The sequence below is a fragment of the Eulemur rufifrons genome, chromosome 15, assembly GCF_041146395.1.
Source record: "Eulemur rufifrons isolate Redbay chromosome 15, OSU_ERuf_1, whole genome shotgun sequence".
NCBI classification, from domain to species: domain Eukaryota; kingdom Metazoa; phylum Chordata; class Mammalia; order Primates; family Lemuridae; genus Eulemur; species Eulemur rufifrons.
Genome location: NC_090997.1, coordinates 39,122,223 through 39,142,076, shown reverse-complemented (window position 1 = coordinate 39,142,076; position 19,854 = coordinate 39,122,223). Strand labels below are relative to the sequence as shown.

At 41.7% G+C, this 19,854-nt stretch overlaps 1 protein-coding gene across 1 annotated transcript in view; it reads right to left on the bottom strand.

The window, feature by feature from the left end:
* Positions 1 to 19,854, bottom strand: part of SH3BGRL2 (SH3 domain binding glutamate rich protein like 2) — an 83,083-nt gene that overhangs the window by 36,926 nt on the left and 26,303 nt on the right. Inside the window, exons 2-3 of the mRNA XM_069489069.1 lie at positions 18,284 to 18,467; positions 17,724 to 18,172 (exon numbers count right to left, since the gene is read on the bottom strand). Of these exons, the coding sequence (XP_069345170.1) occupies positions 17,724 to 18,172; positions 18,284 to 18,467 (633 nt within the window). The remainder of the gene's footprint in view (positions 1 to 17,723; positions 18,173 to 18,283; positions 18,468 to 19,854) is intronic.

The window sequence follows — 19,854 nt, the reverse complement described above, 5'->3', positions numbered from 1 at the left end:
CCTCTTTCCCCAACTTAACCATAAACTCCCCTGGAGGATGAAGACGATGTCCACATCACATCTGCACAGGGTGGCTTCAGAGGGCTGCTCTTCACATACCCAGCAGCTGATTTACCTCCTTTCCCCTGTGTTTGAAGCAATTCAAGTGGCTCTAACTAGTTTCTCCATCAACATGTGTGCTAACAAACTACTTTTAGTCTGTATTTAAAAAAAAAAACCTGTAAGTAGTGATGTAAAGTCATAATAAAACATTTACCAGAAACATGGAATGAAAGATGTGGGTGGTTGGATTTTACTGTTTTTATATTTCCTGGCAAGATTACATGTTTATTTCCTAAAGAAAAAAGTCAGCCAAGCATAAAATATGAATTTACAATGCCACTACTTTACGAGATTCTCTCTGAAAACTATATACAACTCTTCAAACACATGCTTCCTGTTAATTAGAGGATAGTTTGTAGAAGAGCTGCTCTAGCAAAACTTGCTGTAATAGTCAAAATCCTCTGCAGTAAGAAGGAAATTCTGCTGAGGATAGTATTTTCCATAGACAAAAATTACAGGACCTCAGCCAAAGGCCATGACTTTATCAATGTCCGGAGATGCTGCTCTGCAACACAGTATGTTTTGGAATATGTTGTTTTCATTTCTCTATCAGTCAATCTTCAATTGTATGAAAAGTGATCCTAAGACATGATCTAAAATCTACTTCTATTTACATTTGGAAAATAATAGGAGACAGCAGATCATTTTCATAATTACATTTAATATAATATATAATTATAATATAGTTTACATTTCTATACTAGGCATAAATTGATACACCTAAGAGAAAGTCTGGATGCTTTTAGCTGCATTCTGTGGACCTGCCTCCTGTCTCGGGTTGACCATGTCATCAGCTTTTTCCTCCCTCCTTGGACTACGGAGCAATGCTAATGTGCCTCGTCTGCTGAACTAACTAACTAACTTCCAAACTAACTTCCAAAGCCCACTCAATGCTGTTTCCATCCTACAGAACTGCCACTGGGAGCTTTCACAGCCTTCTCAAATCTCTACAGGCACTTGCCCTTCCCTCAGATCACCACAATTCCTGTGTTCCAGGGAAGATAATGTCCAACTTGAAGAGTGTCTCCAAATTTTGATCTCTTCATCTCAAATGTCTCTGTTATCTTCAGCCATATAATTCTCCATTCCATCTTGAATCAAAAGAAAAATTAATTGAGAATTAGAGACAGAGAGAGACAGAGAGAGAGAGAGAGAGAAGCGAAAGAGTGCATAAGAGCCAGCATAAAGCAAAAACAAAACCTCTTAAAAAGGTCAAGGAGGTTTATTCAACAGGTGTTTAGAGATCTTTAGATGTGCTAAACGCTACCTTGGGAACTAAAGGAACATAAGTGACAAACACAGGTGGCAAAATAAAGCCTCTGCTTTGATGCAGTGCATAGTTTAATGGGGTGGAGGAAGGAGGGACAGGGCATGACAACAAGTAACTACAATATTAAACTGGCATTAACAGAGGCATGTGTATAGGGCCAGGGCAGCCAAAAGGCAGGTCCTCTACTGGGAAGATACATGGGAGGCCTGAAAGCTACAGTGATGTGTAACCAAAGAACAAAAGCACAGCATCAGAAACATAAAAAGAAGAAACACAAAAAGAACAGTTCCTAGGATGATGAGAAAAGAAAGTCTATAGGTATTAGAAGGTAGAAAGGAATCATGGAAGGCAAAAAAGGAGTTGCAATGTCGGGGACAGAGTCAGGAGCAAATGGCCTACTTTTCCCTGAATTGGAGATTGAAGTTTTCTGCAAAATTGAAAGCTTGCCTTTTCAAACACAGATTTATTATTATATTTTATTTTAAAACTATTTTTAGGTTAGAGATCTTCCTAAAATGCACCACATACACTCCTACATTGTTAAGCAGAGTACATCAAACCAAAATGTGTCAAATCTGATTTAATCTGTTCTGGACTAAGAATTTTCAAGATAATCCACTTTTGCATTTTAATGTGGTGTCTTGACATTCTCAGAGTCTGTTTACATGTAAGAGTCTGCTGTCTCACCCTGTACCAAACAGTCCAAAACTATGCTTCTGGAATCCTTTAGTTCTACCTTCAGAAGGCAGCTGTCACTTCTCAGAGCTTCCTCTTGTGACTCCCTCACTTGGGATCAGGAGATTTCACCTATTTCACTAAGAGTCCTCCTGGGTGAAGTGGTCCCGCAGGCCAGCCCCCTGCCCTGCAGAATGTAGAATGAATAGCCAGTGGCCTCTCCGTAGCGTCTCTGCTTCCTCCCAGGTCTCCAGCTTCATTCCACAGGGGGGTTCTAGAATTCTGATATGTAAATAGAATTAATACTCAATAAAATTATCTTTAATAACATAGATACTTCACGCCACTTATTTAAGAAGCAGTAAAATAAATCATGTCCCTCACAGCCTTTATGCTTTCCAAACCAGACGTCTACCTTCACATTCCACTCCTGTTCCTCTTTGGCACGGTCGTAAACTCTTGATTAGCTTTACGTTTCTGATGTGGATGCTAGAGAAACAGTATTTCTTCTGTATTCATTCAGCAAAATACTACATAGCAAGTTCTCTAAAAGGAAATTGGGGGGATAAAAAGATAAACAGAAGAGTCCCTGACCGTGAAGAACTTACAACTCAAAGAAATAGGGTGGACTGTACTGAGGCTGGAAGAGAGCAGTTCCACAGGCTGTACCAAGGAGGGGTGTGGAAGAAGAGTCCTCCCAGTGTGGAGGCTGAAAGAGAACAGAGGGGAGAGGGGATGCTTCATGAGGAAGTGGCACTGGCACAGGCTTTGAAGAAATGAGGGGAACCTAACTAGTCACAATGCAGGGTGAGCACAATCAAGGTGAAGAAAATAGCATGAGAAAAGGCACAGGAAGAGAAAAGAAAAAGAGGCCTGGTGTGTGTGTGTGTGTGTGTGTGTGCGTGTGTGTAAATATATACGTTTGAGATGTGTGTGTCTGTGTGTGTGTGTATATATATATCGAAAAAATAGAACGAGAAAATGCTCCAAAAATAGGTTAGGATGCATCACAGGGGGGCCAAAGTGCTAAGCCAAATAGCCTGGCCTTGAAGCTGCAAGCTCTGAAGGACCAGTGAGGTTTTTCTAGGCTTTCTGAACCTAGCACAACAAGACTTTATCGTTAACAAGATGATGGGTTGTTCTTTTTTTTTTTTTTCCCCATTAATGGAAAAGAAATTCAAAGGTGAATTATTAATCATCTTATCCCTGTTAATTATCTCTTAGAACCAAGCTCACTCTTAAAACGTGGCTGTGGGACTAAGTATAGAGCACACATTTGTCTTGCTCTCACACCACAGGAAATACTTACAAATGGAAAAACTTGGTCATCAAGTCTAAAACAAAGGGCAGCTCAGGGATGCACAAATCAAATTCATTTCTTTGACAAAAAGAACAGGGAGGGCAACATCTGTTCCAATTCACAAGCTCACACAAAATATTTTTTTTTTGGGGGGGGGAAGTCTTTTAATTTTCCACTGGAGCCTTTTTAAGTGAAATTTTCTAGAATCTTAAGAACAGCCACCTTCCCAACTCAAAAGATGCTACTTTTCTCTCTAGCTCTGAATATGACTTTCCTTGCCCTTGTCCAGATAAATATACATGCCTTCATGACTTACCTACAGGATAAGTAAATTTAGGATTACATTCCACATGACCTTGCGTTGTCCTCTGGTTTTCTGTGTTTATCTTTTCTCCCCAATCAGATAATGAGTTGTCTGGAGAGAAGGATCATGCCATATACTCATTCTACATCCTGAACATGGATGAACACTGGGCAATAGAAGGTATTCATAAATATACGGGAACTGATTAACTCAATTAATTTCCAAAATATATATCCCCTAAAAACTCAATTCTGTGTTATTCATATGGATCTTTGTGTGGAACAGAAGAAAAAATTTAAAACTCAGAGTTAGAAGAGATCTTTAAAAAATAATAATCAAAACCAATTCTTAAAAAACGGTATCAACATTATCAATCATCAGGGAGATGCAAATCAAAACACACTGAGATATCGCTACATACCCATTAAAATGGCTATAATCAAAAAGACAGACAATAACAAATGTTGGCAAGGATGTAGAGAAATTGGAACCCTCATACATCGCTAGTGGGAATGTAAAATGGAATGGCCACTTTAGACAATAGTTTGGCAGTTCCTCAAAAACATAAAATGCAGAGTTACCACATGAACCACCAATTCTACTCCTAGGTATACACCTAAGAGAAATGAAAACTTATGTTCACACAATAACTTATACACAAATGTTCAGAGCAGCATTATTTGTAATAGCCAAAAACTGGAAACAACCCAAATATCCATCAACTGATGAATGGATAAATAAAATGTAGTATATTCATACAACAGAATATTATTCAACCATAAAAAGAAATGAAGTGCTGATCCATGCCACAACATGGATGAATCTTTAAAATGCTATGCCAAGTGAAAGCAGACAGACATAAAAGGTCTAATATTATGAGATTCCATTTATAGGAAATGTCCAGAATAGGCAAATCCATAGAGACAGAAAGCAGATTACTGGGTTGCCAGGGGCTAGAGGAAGGAGGGAATGGAGAGTGACTGCCAATAGACAGAATGGGGTTTCTTTTTGGGGGTGATAAAACGTTCTGGAATTAGGTGCACACATAATGAACATCCCAGAAACCACTGGAACCATATAATTTTTAAAAGTGAATTTTACAGTATGTGAACTATACCTCAATTAGAAAACAATAATAACAAAATGATGAAAAACCTGAAGCCCAGAGAAGCCATCTCTTGTCCAGACACAAAGCTAGTTAAATGGCATCACCAGAACTAGAGGCCAAGTCTCTCAGCTTCCCATTCAGTAGTCTAGCTCCACAATACACTGCTCTAGACAATAGCATCATCAGGACAATAGATCATGAGCTTGAAAGCAGTGCAGACTTGCACTAATGATTTAACAGTTCACACCTCATCAGAAGAAGATAAATTAAATGATCTCTTCACATTTTTCTAGGTTTTTTTTTTTTAATGTTTTTCCAGTTTTAAAGCAATCTGAGTCCTCTCGTGATATTAGCATTTCCTCTCTGTTACCATACATTAGAGCAGTGGTTCTGAAACAGGAACAATTTTGCCCCCCAGGGGACATTTGAGAATGTCTAGAGACATTTTTGGTTGTCACAACCAGGAGGCAGGGGGTGTTACTAGCACCCGGTGGCTATAGACCAGGTGTGCTGCTCTATGTCTACAGTGCACAGGACAATCTCATACAACAAAGAGCTGTCCAGGCCAAAATGTCATCAGTACCACTGATGAGAAACCCTGGCTTAGGGTATGATCGACTATTTCTAAGCTTTTCAAGGCAGGTCTGCCCTAGAGTTAATGACCTTAGACTAGCAGTTTTGAGATTACAGAGTGACTAGGAGGCTAGCACCAAGCACACAGGCAAATAGAGGGGGCAACGTTTTACCCTCATAGTAGTCAGTCTCCACAAAGAGTCAAATATTCAAACGCTCACAGGAGTTGGGCAGTTAATAACATAAAGGAATGAAGCCAACAAACACCTACTAACCATTTAGGACTATTATTTCCTTCCTTACATGAACACATACACACACACACACACACATACACACACAAAACTTTTGCTGGCTGCAATTCTTCATGAAACATATATAACCCTCTCGATATAATCTTGTGGTTTCCCACTTTTGATAGACATAGATGCCAAGAAATACTTTCTATTATAAGAAAAAGAATAGCACAAGCTCAGCAACAGACAGCTCAGAGCTAGGAAAACGGTGGGAATAGTGAGGGCTGTGGAGACCCCAAGAGCACATGCCCTGCTGAAGGGGCCCCCACTGCTCAGCTCTGGTGGATCCACGCCATGATGCTGTGATAGAGTAAGGCACCAGGACCACGAGATCATCAGATGTCTCAAGAGTGGGAAATCCAGGTTATGTTTGTGTGTAAGAAAAATATCTCCTAATATCTAAAATCTTTGCTCAAAAATTTTTAAAACACTGTGTTAACCCAAAAATGAGGAGGTTTCAGACCCTGCAACCAGATTGTGACTTCCAGCTTACACTAACCTTAATAAACAATGACAGTTTTAGGTCTTCCTAAGGCTATGTTCCATCTAACTCAGGACCTATTATCTGACTATTGAAACAATTTTTCTCCTTATATAGATTTATTTATTTATTTATTTATTTTGAGACAGCATCTTGTTCTATCACCTGGGCTACAGTGCCATGGTGTCATCATAGTTCACTACAACCTCAAACTCCTGTACTTAAGTGATCCTCCTACCTCAGCCTCCGGAGTGGCTGGGACTACAGGTGTATGCCACCAAGCCCAGCTAAGTTTTCTATATTTTTGTAGAGATGGGGGTCTCACTGTTGCTCAAGCTGGTCTGGAACTCCTGAGCTCAAGCGATCTCCCCACCTTGGTCTCCCTGAGTGCTAGGATTACAGGCATGAGCCACTGTGCACCAGGCCTTCCTTAACTAGATCTTAATAGCTCATTTAAAGTTGAAAAATCACAAAAGACCAGAGTATTAAATTTAAATGACACTCAATAATAATAATGGCTGCCATTTCATTAAGTTTCAACAACTTTACAAGTGGGGATTCTGAGATTCAGAGACGTTAAAAGACTTGCTAAGCCACCTTGCCCATTAAGGTACATGATCCATAGTTCAAGCCTAAACTAGACTATTTGTACCTAAAGTTCTGCATTCTTTACACTTATCACTTCATTTATAACACACAAATTTCTTCTACCTCCCAAGCTTATGAGGCTTTCAGCAAATTACACGTGAAGAATCTGAACTTAGAGATGACTGACAATACACAAAGCACAATGATCTTACAACAATCAAACAGGACGGCTGAAGTGTGTGAAAGGCAGCTTCCTGACCACCCCTAAGGGCCTCCCGTCTTCCCTCTGGCCTTCCAGAGCAAGTTGACTGCATCTTTCCCTTTACACAGGGAGGATGTCTACATTCCCCCAGGCTCTCACCTTCCTCCCCTCGGACCACCAAACAGCCCCAACTCTGGCCTCCCACTCTACTCCCTCTCTTGCACTGAACTCCCACCGTAGGCTGCAATATGCCAGTAAGCTCCTTCCACCCACAAGGACACTTTTTTGCAGAGCAGAAAGCAGGGACCAATCAGCTAACAGAGAACATTTCTCCCAGAAACCCAGGGTCTAAGACAGAAAGGATGAGGGCACACATCTCCTCCACCAACATTTGTCCCAGTGGATCTCAAAGGGCCCTAACATTTAAGTATCTCTGCCCCAACCCCATCTCTGGGTGCCAGCCACCAGCCAGCCAACCCCTTTTCTCCCATCCCACCCTGCTCCTGCCAGTTCAACAATCAAGTTCAGTTCTACTCAACTTCATCACAGACAGCAGGAGAATCACATTTGAGGCACATCACACATTTAGTTAAAGGACATCCAACAAAACATTAAACAGTCCCTTCAAAGCACTGCCTTTTCTCATTTCCTTTAACCTCTCATGTCTTCCTCTGGGACACAGCCCATAGGAAGAGGATGGCACAGATCTGGCTGCCTGGACCTTTTGGGGTCTATGGCAAGGCAAGTTATGTAAAGTTTGGGTTTCTTACACTGAGAGTGGGATGGAGGGAGGATATGAATGGCTACTACACAGAGTTGCGTTAAGGAATGACAACAACAAATGCAAATCTCCCCCACAGTACTTCCTGAATATAGTGTGAATGGTACACATTGCTATTATTATGAAATATTAGCTTTCCATTCCAAATCATACTCTTTTTAGCTTTTTTCAGTCTCTGCAGCACAACCATTGCTTTCACATGCCCTCAGGACCCTATGCCTACAATTACCAGCTAACAGCTGAGTGGAGGCCCTAGTGTTGCTCTTTAGGAACTCTGAGCCATCCCTTTTCGTTAGCTTACGCTCATACACTGTTATTCTGGCTGCTTTCTGCATTACCACAACCCAGGTTTTCACTAGTCTCTGGTCAGGGGCTCTTCCGGTAGGCAATGTGGGGTAATGAAAAAAGAACCAGATACAAAATCAGAAGAAAAAGGTTCAAATCTAGGTTCTCCCATTGAGCTGAATAATCCTAGGCACGGTACTTAATCACCCTGTGCCTCAATACTCTCATCTGTAAAATAAGTATAATAAATCATAGTTTGTAGGGTGATTGTAAGGATGAAATAACCTACGGGAAAAATCCTACCACACTGTTGGGCACAGAGAAACAGTCATTGTTCACCTGTCCTTTCAATGCTCCAAGGCTCAGCACAGTGAGTCGATAGGTGTCTTTCTCCCTCTCCTGTCTCCACCACATTTTTCCACAAAGCCCCCTAACCTCTTTTGCCATCATTCACCCACCCTTCTGCCAATCTACAAGCACCCAATCTATATTTCACAAGCATTCAAAATTTACAGTGTTCAGTTTCACAGTCAGGATTCTGGGAAGTACCACTCATCTTCATTAAACACAGAAATCCTGGACCTTCTTTGCCGCCACCACCACCACCCACCACCACCACCAAATTTGCAGGGAGAGACAAGGCAGGATGTTTGCAGAGGATATTGTCCATCAGCTCAACTTGGTGTCTCATATTCTTCTTCCCTATTATTCACAGACTCAAAACATTCTACATTCAGTTACACGAATCTGAAAGACAAAGTCCAAATGCACAAAGTCTAAGACAGGGATGGCAAATATGTGGCATAAGCCCTGATTCTCCCTCCTCTGGTGCCACAGCAGGTACCAACAATCATACTGTTTTCTGCCAATTTCAGACAAGGCTCCAAAACCCCTTTCCCAGCTCTCCAGGCAGCCACTTTCCATCAGTCAGAACTGTCATTTGGAATGAAATCTATTTGCCAAGTCTTGGCAGTCCTTAAATCAAGCAGAACTCTCAAAAAATACCATGTACAGTTATCACTCAGTATCCATTGGGGATTGGTTCCAGGACTCCCCTCAGATACCAAAATCCTCAGATGCTCAAGTCCCTTAGATAAAAAATGGTTTAATATTTGCATATAATCATGCACATCCTCCCATATAATTTAAATCATCTCTAGATTACTCATAATACCTAATATAATGTAAATGCTATGTAAATAGTTGTTATACTGTATTATTTAAGGGATAATGACAACTGAACACATACAGACACACCATCCACTTTTTCTTTTTGAATATTTTTGATCCATGGTTGGTTGAACCCACAGATGTGGAGCCCACGGATACAGAGGGCCAACTGTACTATGTATAGCAAAGAATAGTGATCATTTGCATAGTAGTAAGCACTTTGTAAGCAGTGAATAAATATGGTCAGAATGACTCCTGCACACGCTCTACACCTATAAAATATACAAAAATTACAGTAGAGCTCTAATTAAGGTAGTATATAATGACCTGCTCAAATTACAATGTTCTTATTAAGTTGATATATAAAACCTTTATCACTTAAATTTACTAAAAACTCTCATAAAATTATACCAGCATGCATTCTCAGCTTAGTAAGTCCTATGTACTGTACATAATTTTTGGATGGTTAAAGATCTTACATGGTTCAAGGTCATGGTTTTTTTTACTGTTATTACTGCTACTGCTGAAGATGATGATGATATAATAGGAATAATAGGTATTATGGGCCAGGCGCAGTGGCTCACGCCTGTAATCCTAGCACTCCGGGAGGCCAAGGCAGGAGGATTGCTTGAAGTCAGGAGTTCAAGACCAGCCTGAGCAAGAATGAGACCCGTCTCTACTAAAAATAGAAAGAAATTAGCCAGACAACTAAAAATATATAGAAAAAAAAATTAACCGGGCATGGCGGCACATGCCTGTAGTCCCAGCTACTCGAGAGGCTGAGGCAGTAGGATTGCTTGAGCCCAGGAGTTTGAGGTTGCTGTGAACTAGGCTGATACCACGGCACCCTAGCCTGGGAAACAGAGCAAAACTCTGTCTCAAAAAAAAAAAAAAAGAAATTAAGTAATATGCACTGAGTACTATGTTCCTGGCACTCTGCTAAATGCCTAATGCAGAAACATTCATTCACTCATTCATTCAAGGCTCATGGCAATTCTATACCTAAGGTACTATTCCCATCCCACTTTTACAAATGATGAGGCTGAGATTACTTGCCTAAGGTCATGTCCTTCATCAGTGGCAATAGCCCCAGGCTTACTCATAATGCTACACTGCCCTCCAATGACCACAGGTGCATGGGTTGAATATAAACTGACTCCAGAATCAAATAAATCAGCATATACTCAACCTAAACATCTATTCTGCCTAGTAAGCAGTCTATTTATCATAAAAGAACAGTATAATCCAACCTCCAGTCAACTGGGGGTCCAGGCTTATGGAGGTGGCCAATTTCCATTTAAAGGAATTGCAACTGGCCAGGCGCGGTGGCTCACCCCTGTAATCCTAACACTCTGGGAGGCTGAGGCGGGTGGTTCGTTTGAGCTCAAGAGTTTGAGACCAGCCTGAGCAAGAGTGAAACCCTGTCTCTACTAAAAATAGAAAGAAATTATATGGACAACTAAAAATATATATAGAAAAAATTAGCCGGGCATGGTGGCGCATGCCTGTAGTCCCAGCTACTCAGGAGGCTGAGGCAGAAGGATTGCTTGAGCCCAGGAGTTTGAGGTTGCTGTGAGCTACGCTAACGCCACGGCACTCTAGCCCAGGCAACAGAGTGAGACTCTGTCTCAAAAAATAAAAAAATAAATAAATAAATAAAGGAACTGCAACCAATGAATGTAGTTATTCAAGCAAATAACCAGCAAGCTTCAATTCACACAGGAATGTCACGCACGAAGAAGACCACACTCCCACTCCTGTGCAACCCACAGAAGGAAAACAAACTAACTCAAAAGGTATGCTGGTTGTTGTTGCTTTGGGTTTTTTTGTTTTGCTTTGTTTTTAATACTAGATTGGTATGCAGCAATACCTGCTGACTTTAACCATATTTGCATTTACCAAATACCACTAAACTAACCTGTCAAGCAAGTCACCTAATTGGGTGCCTCTTACTCTCAGCCCTCCACTCTCGAAAAAGCCACTAGATCCAAGATGACAAAAAGCCGTTTCCAGATTTGGGCCATGACCCAGTAGGAAATGGAAAACATATCCTGAAATAGTTAGAACCCTCTGCCCTCAGTCACAGCCAACAACCCCTGTCCGCTTTGGGAGCCCAGAAGCAATGCTGGCAGAGGGCCCACAAAGATCCCACAGCAAAGAGGACACACCCTGCTATACGCCTCACCCTGCTCTTCCACCTCTGGGGGCAGCTCCAGGAAACCCCCCTTAGGGTTCTGCCAAATACGGAGCCAGATCCCTCAGGAATAAGCTGTCAACAGTAACAAAGGGAACTAGATCCAGGGGACCAACCAAATTGTTTCCAAATTGTCCCGGGGGCTGCAAAGGCCTAAAAGTAATTAAGTTTATAGGAGGTGGCACTCTTGCACCTAAGTTTCTAGCACTTCGAAAGGCCAAGGCGGGGGATCACTTGAGGCTGGGAGTTCAAGACCAGCCTGGGTAATAGGGAGACCTTGTCTCTACAAAAAATAAAAAAAATAAAAGTAAATAAATAATTATTGTTTGTATGCTACTTATAGTAGGAAAAAGTATATTTGCAATATTTGAATATCATTCCAGAATTAATACTTTATCTTGATGTTTACTTCTAATACTATCTAATTTTGAAATGTTATATGTTTTTCTTTGAATAACTGGACCAGTGAGAATCTCACAGATTCTCAATACATCAATACCAATCACTCTGCCTGTAAAGACATAGTTCTTGATAATCTATTTTTATCTGTATCTATTTATTTGTTATCATATATCTATTTAATTTCTTCTATAATTACAAGTGGAATAAATTTTATTTTTCAAATAAATTATTTTATCTTGGCTAAAAAAAAATTTAGTTTCCTCAAATAGATTGAAATGCTTAAAGTGTACAAAGCAAATGGATAAAAAGCTCCTAATTTCCTAAAAGAGTCCATGCCCTTGATTATATTTACAAGTTTAAAGGTTATTGTAAAATAGAAAAATACATATCAAATTTAAGAAATAATAAAATATACTAGAAAAACTGAGGTCAGGTCTTCACGTGAGATACTGATAAATCTCCCTTTCTAGCAAAAGACCTGATACGTAGGCTATAATTCCACATAATTCAATAAAGAAATTTGCCTATAGTCTTCCCAATTAAAAGAGAAAAATGTCAGAAATTAGCCTTTTTATGTCAACCTTCCTGTTGCATGCTATTATGGGTTTAAATGTGTCCCCACAAAGATGCTGAAGTCTTAAATCTCAGTACCTATAAATGGAGCCTTATTTGGAAATAGGATATTTGCATTAATAGATAATAAAGTTAAGATGAAGTCATTGGGGTAGGCTCTACTTGAGTGTGACTGTGTCCTTAACGAAAAGGAAGATTTGGACACAGAGACACACGTAGGAAGAATGCCATGTGAATGCGAAGGCAGATACCAGGGTGATACCTCTGCAAGCCAGGGAATGCCAAGGATCGCCAGCGAACCACCAGCCAAGCAAGAGACATGGAACAGATTCTCCCCCACAGCCCTCAATAGGAAGCAACCTAGCCGACACCTTGATCGTAGACTTCCAGCTTCCAGAAAGTTGAAACACATTTCTATTAGGTAAGCCCTTGTTCTTGGATTTTGTTAACAGTAGCCGTAGGAAACTAATACACATGGCTTCTTAGCCTGACCTTCCATTACAACCACATCCTGCCCTTGAGCCCCCAATTTATTCCTGCTTCTCCTGATCACTTGTGTGCTCCCACCTCTTCCCTAACCTCGCTTCACACCCTCCTCTGCCAAAGTCCTGCAGCACTGTCTCCCCGAGATACCACCGGCATTTTGAATGGGGCAGTTCTCTGTGCCCAGATGTCCCACACTGCAGGATGTCAAGTATCCCTGATATTCTCATTCCCCCAGTGTGCAACAGAGACCACAAGGGAGAACTTCTGCTCTAGAAGCTCTGGAGCCACCTGCTCACCAGGGTTTGATTCAAGGTCCCACCACCAACTGAGTATGATCTCAATCAAGTCAGTTCACTTCAGCCTCTTCTTCTGTAAAATGGGAATAAATAACTACCTTGCATATGACAGTGAGGACCTAAAGAGTTAAAGATCCTAAAGAGCCCAGGCATACCCTCACTAGCTCCTTGTGACATTAGACTAACTTAGAAATTAATACCCAGTCCATTCTACATGATCACATCCTGATTTTAACTGCCTTGGAATTCTTTTCTGAGGCTTTCTTATACCATGAAGCTTTACTGAATGTGTTCACGTAGGATGCAGTAGCTTACCCGGTAATTGTATTTTTAAAATAATTATAAATCATGCATAGTAGTAGGTATACATTTTACAGTTGCAAAGAGCAAGACAACTCACAACTCTGAGCGTAGTTTCTATGTGTTCCCTACCCATTCTCTCTTGAAAATACTGTTACAGCCTCGAATAAAGCTCTATTTTCCAACTTTGCTTTCAGTATCTCTATATCTTTTGCTCCCAGTGACGTGGCTCTCCAATATCCAGGGGAATACTGCTGTCTAGTTCATTTCACCCTACCCCCAGGAAACATTCCCCCACGCCAGCATTGCTCCTTCATTCTTCTTGATTAAATGGTTTGCACAGCAAGTCTCTGAGGTGAGCAGAGACAGCAAGGATTTGTGCCATGAGGGAAGAGCCTGTTCTCCTGGCCGTCACATACACCTAGCACCTAACATCTCCTAATACAGAGCCTGGGTAGTGAGTTTCCAATGCTTGTTTGATGAATATGTGAATCAATCAATGCACGAATGAAAGCATTCAGGAATCTGGCTTCCTGCTATAATAAATCTTAGCTCTGCACTGACTGGATATAAAGGACCTCAGGGCAAGCCACTTAACCCCTATGCTCAAGTTTCCTTCTCTATAAAATTTGGTGGTTGGATTTCACCAGAAACGTCTCTAGGTTTCCCTCCAACTCTAACTGAGCCCAGGGATTTTAATGAGTAAAAGACTGTATTTGCTTTTTGAGAAATTTTATTCAAGGCAGGTAGGAAAGTAAAGGTTCTTCAGAAATCATATACCAAGGGTCTCCCAAGTGCCGGACAGCACCATGTTCTCTGAGGGACAAAATGCTCCAGGTAGCAAACAAGCCGCAGGAACTGAAAACATCTCTGAGATGTGGGCACTATGGAGCTTGCCATGGGCTTCGTTCAGGGACTTAGGAGTGTACCCTGTCCCCTCCAGAGCTCACTCCTTCCCAGCCTGAGCAAGATGGGCTCCTGAACTCTCTCCCCGTCTCCAAATCTAACTCAACTCCTCTCCCTGCCATCTGCCTCAGGCTTCCACATGCATATTTTATGATTTCTGGCACATTTCCTCCTTATCTGACATCCTGCAATACATCCCGTAGCCTCCTATATTATTTCTGTCTCTGGTAAGAATGTTCCTGAAAGAGGCATGTGTCCTCAGGCTGTACTTTATTACTGCCGGTTTTACCTTTCCTATCTTATCTCCTCACCTGGTCTGCGAATTCCTTGAGGACCGAGACCACACCCTCTATTCTTTGGTTTCCCATAAGACCAAGGACAGAGCTGGGCAAGCAGCACAAACCCTTCAAAAATAATTGTTGAATGAATAAATGAATGAAATAATTGACTGACTTCAATGTTTTTAAATTCAAAAATCATATGAATATATTTACTGGACAAAGTTACCAAGACCACCCCTTTCAGGTATACATCCAAACTAAATTAAATTTTAAAATGACTTTTCTATGAATATACTGTTTTCTTAGAACTGAAATAAAATGTTCCTACACTATAACATGAATGACAGCAACACTGTCAGTTGCATAAGAAATCTGATTTTCAGGTACTCATTGTATAACAGTGTGGCATCACTTTTGTTTCCTAGTAAAAGCAAGCTTCACCTGTAGTTTGGTAGAATTAATAGGGGAATCACCCCTTGGTACTAGTTATTTCAATTGCTGAAGCTGAGCCCTTAGGGGAATCAGAATAAGAAAGCTTGATTTTCTCCAAATAGACTTTGTTTAAATCTATTGTGATTGAAGCAGAGCATCTTTTTTGAATTCCATGGGACTTACTTAGCTAAGTCTAATTCTAGTCACATTCCCTCCTTGTGGTTTAATAAACTTCAGCTAAAACCAGACTGACTTGGGAATCAAATTATTTGTTCTCCCATGCACTACCTGGTCACCGGTGGGTACCAAATAAAACACTGCCTATAGTCAACCAACTCTGCTAGAGGAAAAACACTATGGCTATGGCATCACAGCTTAATATAGCTTAATGCTATAAGCCCCATTAGCTCCCTCAGCCCAAGAATTGACCTAAACATTTTCATTAATTTTTAGAAATCATTATTCTCGCATATGAACATAAGCTTAACATCACCAAAAGTATCAATATTACAGAAAAACTGTGTACTGACATAGGAGATGATACCACAATTGGAAGGAGTCAGTGATTAACTGTGTTCTGATATACGATGTAACTGGGAAGATTCAATGAACAAGAATTTTCTAAGACCTGAAAAGACTGGATCTTAAAACAGCAGACCATTAAAATAGATAATTAGTGTTTATGGACTGTAAGTGTGTGGTAACTGAGTGTGTTTCCAGCTCAAATGAAACTTCGTCAGAACACATGCTTCCAGGTAGGGCATGGAAGGGACCTAAGCCATCACAGTAAAATGCCCAAGGAAAAGAATAAATTTACTCTGAGACTAATAGTTATATCATCCAAGTAAAAGAAGCTGTTATGAGTATGCATCCACATTTACTCAACTGATGAATTCAAAACATTTGTAAAACTACAGTGCAATTCTGAGTTATCAATCCTTCATTTACAGAAAAGAAGCTCAGGCAGAGAAGGAGCACCTTATCCAGGCTTACAGGGCCAGTCAGGACTCACACGAAAACTAACTCTCTTACTTTTAGCTGCATGTGCAAAACACACAACAACAAATCTTAAAATTAAAAAGCCACATAGCAGACAGACAATAAATGTTTGTTAATGGAACTAAGGAAACAGAAATGTGGGGTTCCAGAACTATCTTGATATACCACCTACTGACAGGAATAGCCAAGTAATTACTCCGACTTTGTCTTTGACTTGCCAAACATGGCCTTGGCTTAATACTGTAAAGCATCCCTTGTGCAATCAATAAAATGCTATTGGAACAATTATTGAAGCATGCAAGTTGGTGATGAAACCCAGCGCTTTGTAGCATTCTTAGTAAGGAGAGAGCATTTGAATAAATCTATCCATAAAACAATACTGGTTTCCAAACACATGAAGTGAAGCTTCAATGGGGAAATCTATAAAAGGCAGGGATGACTAAGCAACCCAAATAACTAGAAACACCAGAAATTGTCAGAAGTCTGAGGACCAGAACATGCCTGTACATAAAGATAAGTTGGAGTTTCCCATCCATTGCTCCTAGCATTAAAGGGGGGTGGGGGGGCAGGGGTCTTTGTATTATAGTGTTGGTTTCTTTTGAAATAAAAAGCTTTAGTGGTTTAAAAGGATTTTCAGGCAATATTTTATTCCATTGTCCACCCCACCCATTTAAGAAACCAATTTTGGGACTATCTATTTAAACTACTGGGCAGGCAATTGGCCAATCCAAACTTTAAGCAACCTACAGTACACTTTTTGATGTATTTGATTATATATTTCACCAAGGAGACTCTTAAATCTATACTTTAACTCTTAGCTAAGAAAACCAAGCTTCAACAATCATGTAAAACACATGTGCTACAAGTCTTACTGAATGGGCTGTCAAATATAACTACTGAATTTTTCCATAAAGTCTGACATCTGGCTATTTAACTTTTCGTTTTCTTTATAAAACAAAAAAAAACTTCCTAAAAAATTTCAAGAACATTCACCAAACAGAACAGCTAAAAATAAAGAGACTACCATGTATAGCTCCCCAAGATGACACATACCACAGCATTACAGGTAGAAAGAAAACGCGAATACACACGTATTTACATAAAGATGTAAAAATATTTATGGCCCTCTAGCAAGAAAAGTGACAAGAAACTAGCAACCCTGGCACAACAGGACAAGCCTGGTTTACCGTTCTCTTTGCGCAGGTATAAAACTAAAGAAACGTACTTGGCGGCGGGGAAGGGAGGGTGGAGAGCAATTCCCTTAAACTTGTTTCATTCAGAAACTAGTTTAGCAAACCAAAGCTGCCAAAAAAGCTCCCAAACAAAAACATAACCAGGCTCAAGGTCCCAAATCAGGAAGAACTAAACTAAAGGAGAGGGACCCCCGAAGCTCTTATACCACCCGCTCCCCAATCTCCCCAGCCACACAACAGGAGCTGGGGGCTTCCCTCGGACTCCATTTTCCGCCGCGCTGTCTGGCTCTCAGGCCGCACAGGGTGGGCATGTGAGTGAGCTTGGGGTCCCACACCCACCGTTCCTCCCCGCCCTTTTCATTGTTGTCCAAGTGTGATGGATCACCTGCCGGGCGCGGGCTCCTGCGGCGGACGCGCTGCGCGCCCAGACGCACAGGGACAAGCGCCGTGCGCCTCCCGCCGGACCCGCGCCCCGGCACCCGGCGCCCCGCGACCCCAACCCGCGGCCGGCCCCCGCCGCGCTCACCGCCACGAAGCCCGAGGAAGAGGCGATGAATACGCGGATGACCATCCTCTCGCTTCGCCCGGAACGGAGCCTTTGCCCCCAGGCTCCCGGCTGGCGCGGACGCAAAGGTGAACCCGGCTTAGAGCTGCCGCTGCCGCGCACGGCGCTGCCGTCGGGGAACACCGCCGGGATGTGGCTCCCTCCCGCCGGGTCCGCAGATAAAAGCTCAGCGCCGCCCGGCCGCAGGCTGGAGGGGGAGGAGGGGGAGGAGGAGGGAGCCGGCTGCGGGGCGTGATGGGAGTTGTAGTTTCCGTCTCTCCCTAAGGTGGCGGGTGGACTGGGCGCCTTCCAGCCCCCTCCCAAAAGCGCTTTGATCTGGGAGGCGCGCAGGTGGCAGGAGGGGAGCCGGAGGCTGGGAGAAGCTGGGAGTTGGGGCGGCGAGGATTCCGGCGTGCCGAGCAAAAAGCAAACTGGGCAAAAGGGCTTGGTTCAAAGTCCAAGCTGGGGTTATGTATTGTGGTTTGCAGGTTTGGAGCATCCCCACCCAGAACTGCCAACAGACACGATTGTGCCGTGGCGACTCATTTCAGCGCTGCCTGCGCGCAGGGCAAGCCCTGCGACCTGAGGCTGGCTGGATGGGCGGGCCGGGCTCTCAGCAGGTGGCGGGGCGGGGGTTGGGCTCGCCTCTGTTTTTCCAGCGGCTCTGGAGATTTCAGAAAGGTGATTCTTTTGGGTAAATGAGAGGTTTTCTGTTTTCGGTGGATGCTGAAAATTAGAATCCAGATGAGAGCACACTCGATATTTCATTTTTCTAAGCAAAATTGTAATTGTAGTAGAAAAAATAAATACCAAACGAAATTAGATGCTGCTATCAACATTGGAAATCAGGACCCCACCCGCCCCCCTACACAATGGCTTCGCCTGTGTGCACCTAATATTTACAGTCCTGCCAAATCTGTGCCTTTTTCAGAACTGCTGCACATTCCAGCGCAGTATCCCAGGAGGATGCTGTTAAGTAAAAAGCTTTTATGTAGTTGCTAATACACTAGGAATAGTTCTTTAGCAAGTATTTGCTGTTTGACAAAAGCTTAAGCTTCTCACAGTGCGTGGAAATGAACCAGTTTTCCCTGCAGTACTGTATTTACTTTCTTCCTTTCAGCAGGGGAGTTTAGCAGAGATCTGGGAACAATGTTAATTAATAGTTCTAAAAAAGAAAGAAATTAGATGATAAGGTCTCTGGCTCTTTGATAAGTTGCGTGCACAAATAATCGCTTTGGAGTATTTTTTTTTAGAGCAATTGTGAATATTTCAAGTTTATAACCTTTCCTATCGCTTATCTTAAACAGGTCATTTCTGTACTAGGAATTCTTTTTTTATTTAGTATAATAATAGAACATACAATTCTGGTGGGACTGTATTTCTTCTTAGTGTTTAAGAATTTTAAATATAAGTTTGCTGCAGTTAATATCTCTCTGCACATGTAATTTTGCTACCATAAATGTGGAATAAAATAATTTTCTTAAAAGTAGATACCATATTTCCTGTATAAGTGCAAGCCTTTATTAAAGTCAACATTTTCTTCAGTTTGGAATGATTCAGCTATGAAAATATAGTTAAACTCAACAAATTGGAACTCAGAGGTTACTCTGTGAAAGGTACCAGAGTGGATAAAAAGTTGAGTAAGTCATTTCCTCCGTCAGCAAAGCACCTATTGTCTGTGAAAGAAAAAGACAGGTACAAAAATAGCAACAGAACAAGACACAGTGTGCCAATGGAGTGTTGTGGGGATAGAAAGGAAAAAGAAGGAAAAGGTGGCTTTTTATAGAAGAGACTTTAAAGATGAGTAGAATTTCTTCTGGCAGATAGGGAGGATGCAGAGTGAGAATATTCAGAGTGTGTGAGGAAAATAACAAAGAGTTGGTTTTGCTTCAGAAAGTGATGTGAGGGAACCAATAGAGGACAATGCTAAAAACAGTAGGTTTGAATGAATGCCACAAGGTTGCACTGGGCTGCCCAGCTCCTTGCATTTTTCTGGGGTCTGTCCCTCTGCTCTCATCATAAAGGTTGTAAGGGTCCCCAAAGCCCTGTTCATACAGCAAGACATAGCCCCATGGCCACAGCTGATTGCTCTAGGGGTGAGCAAGGCAAGGCA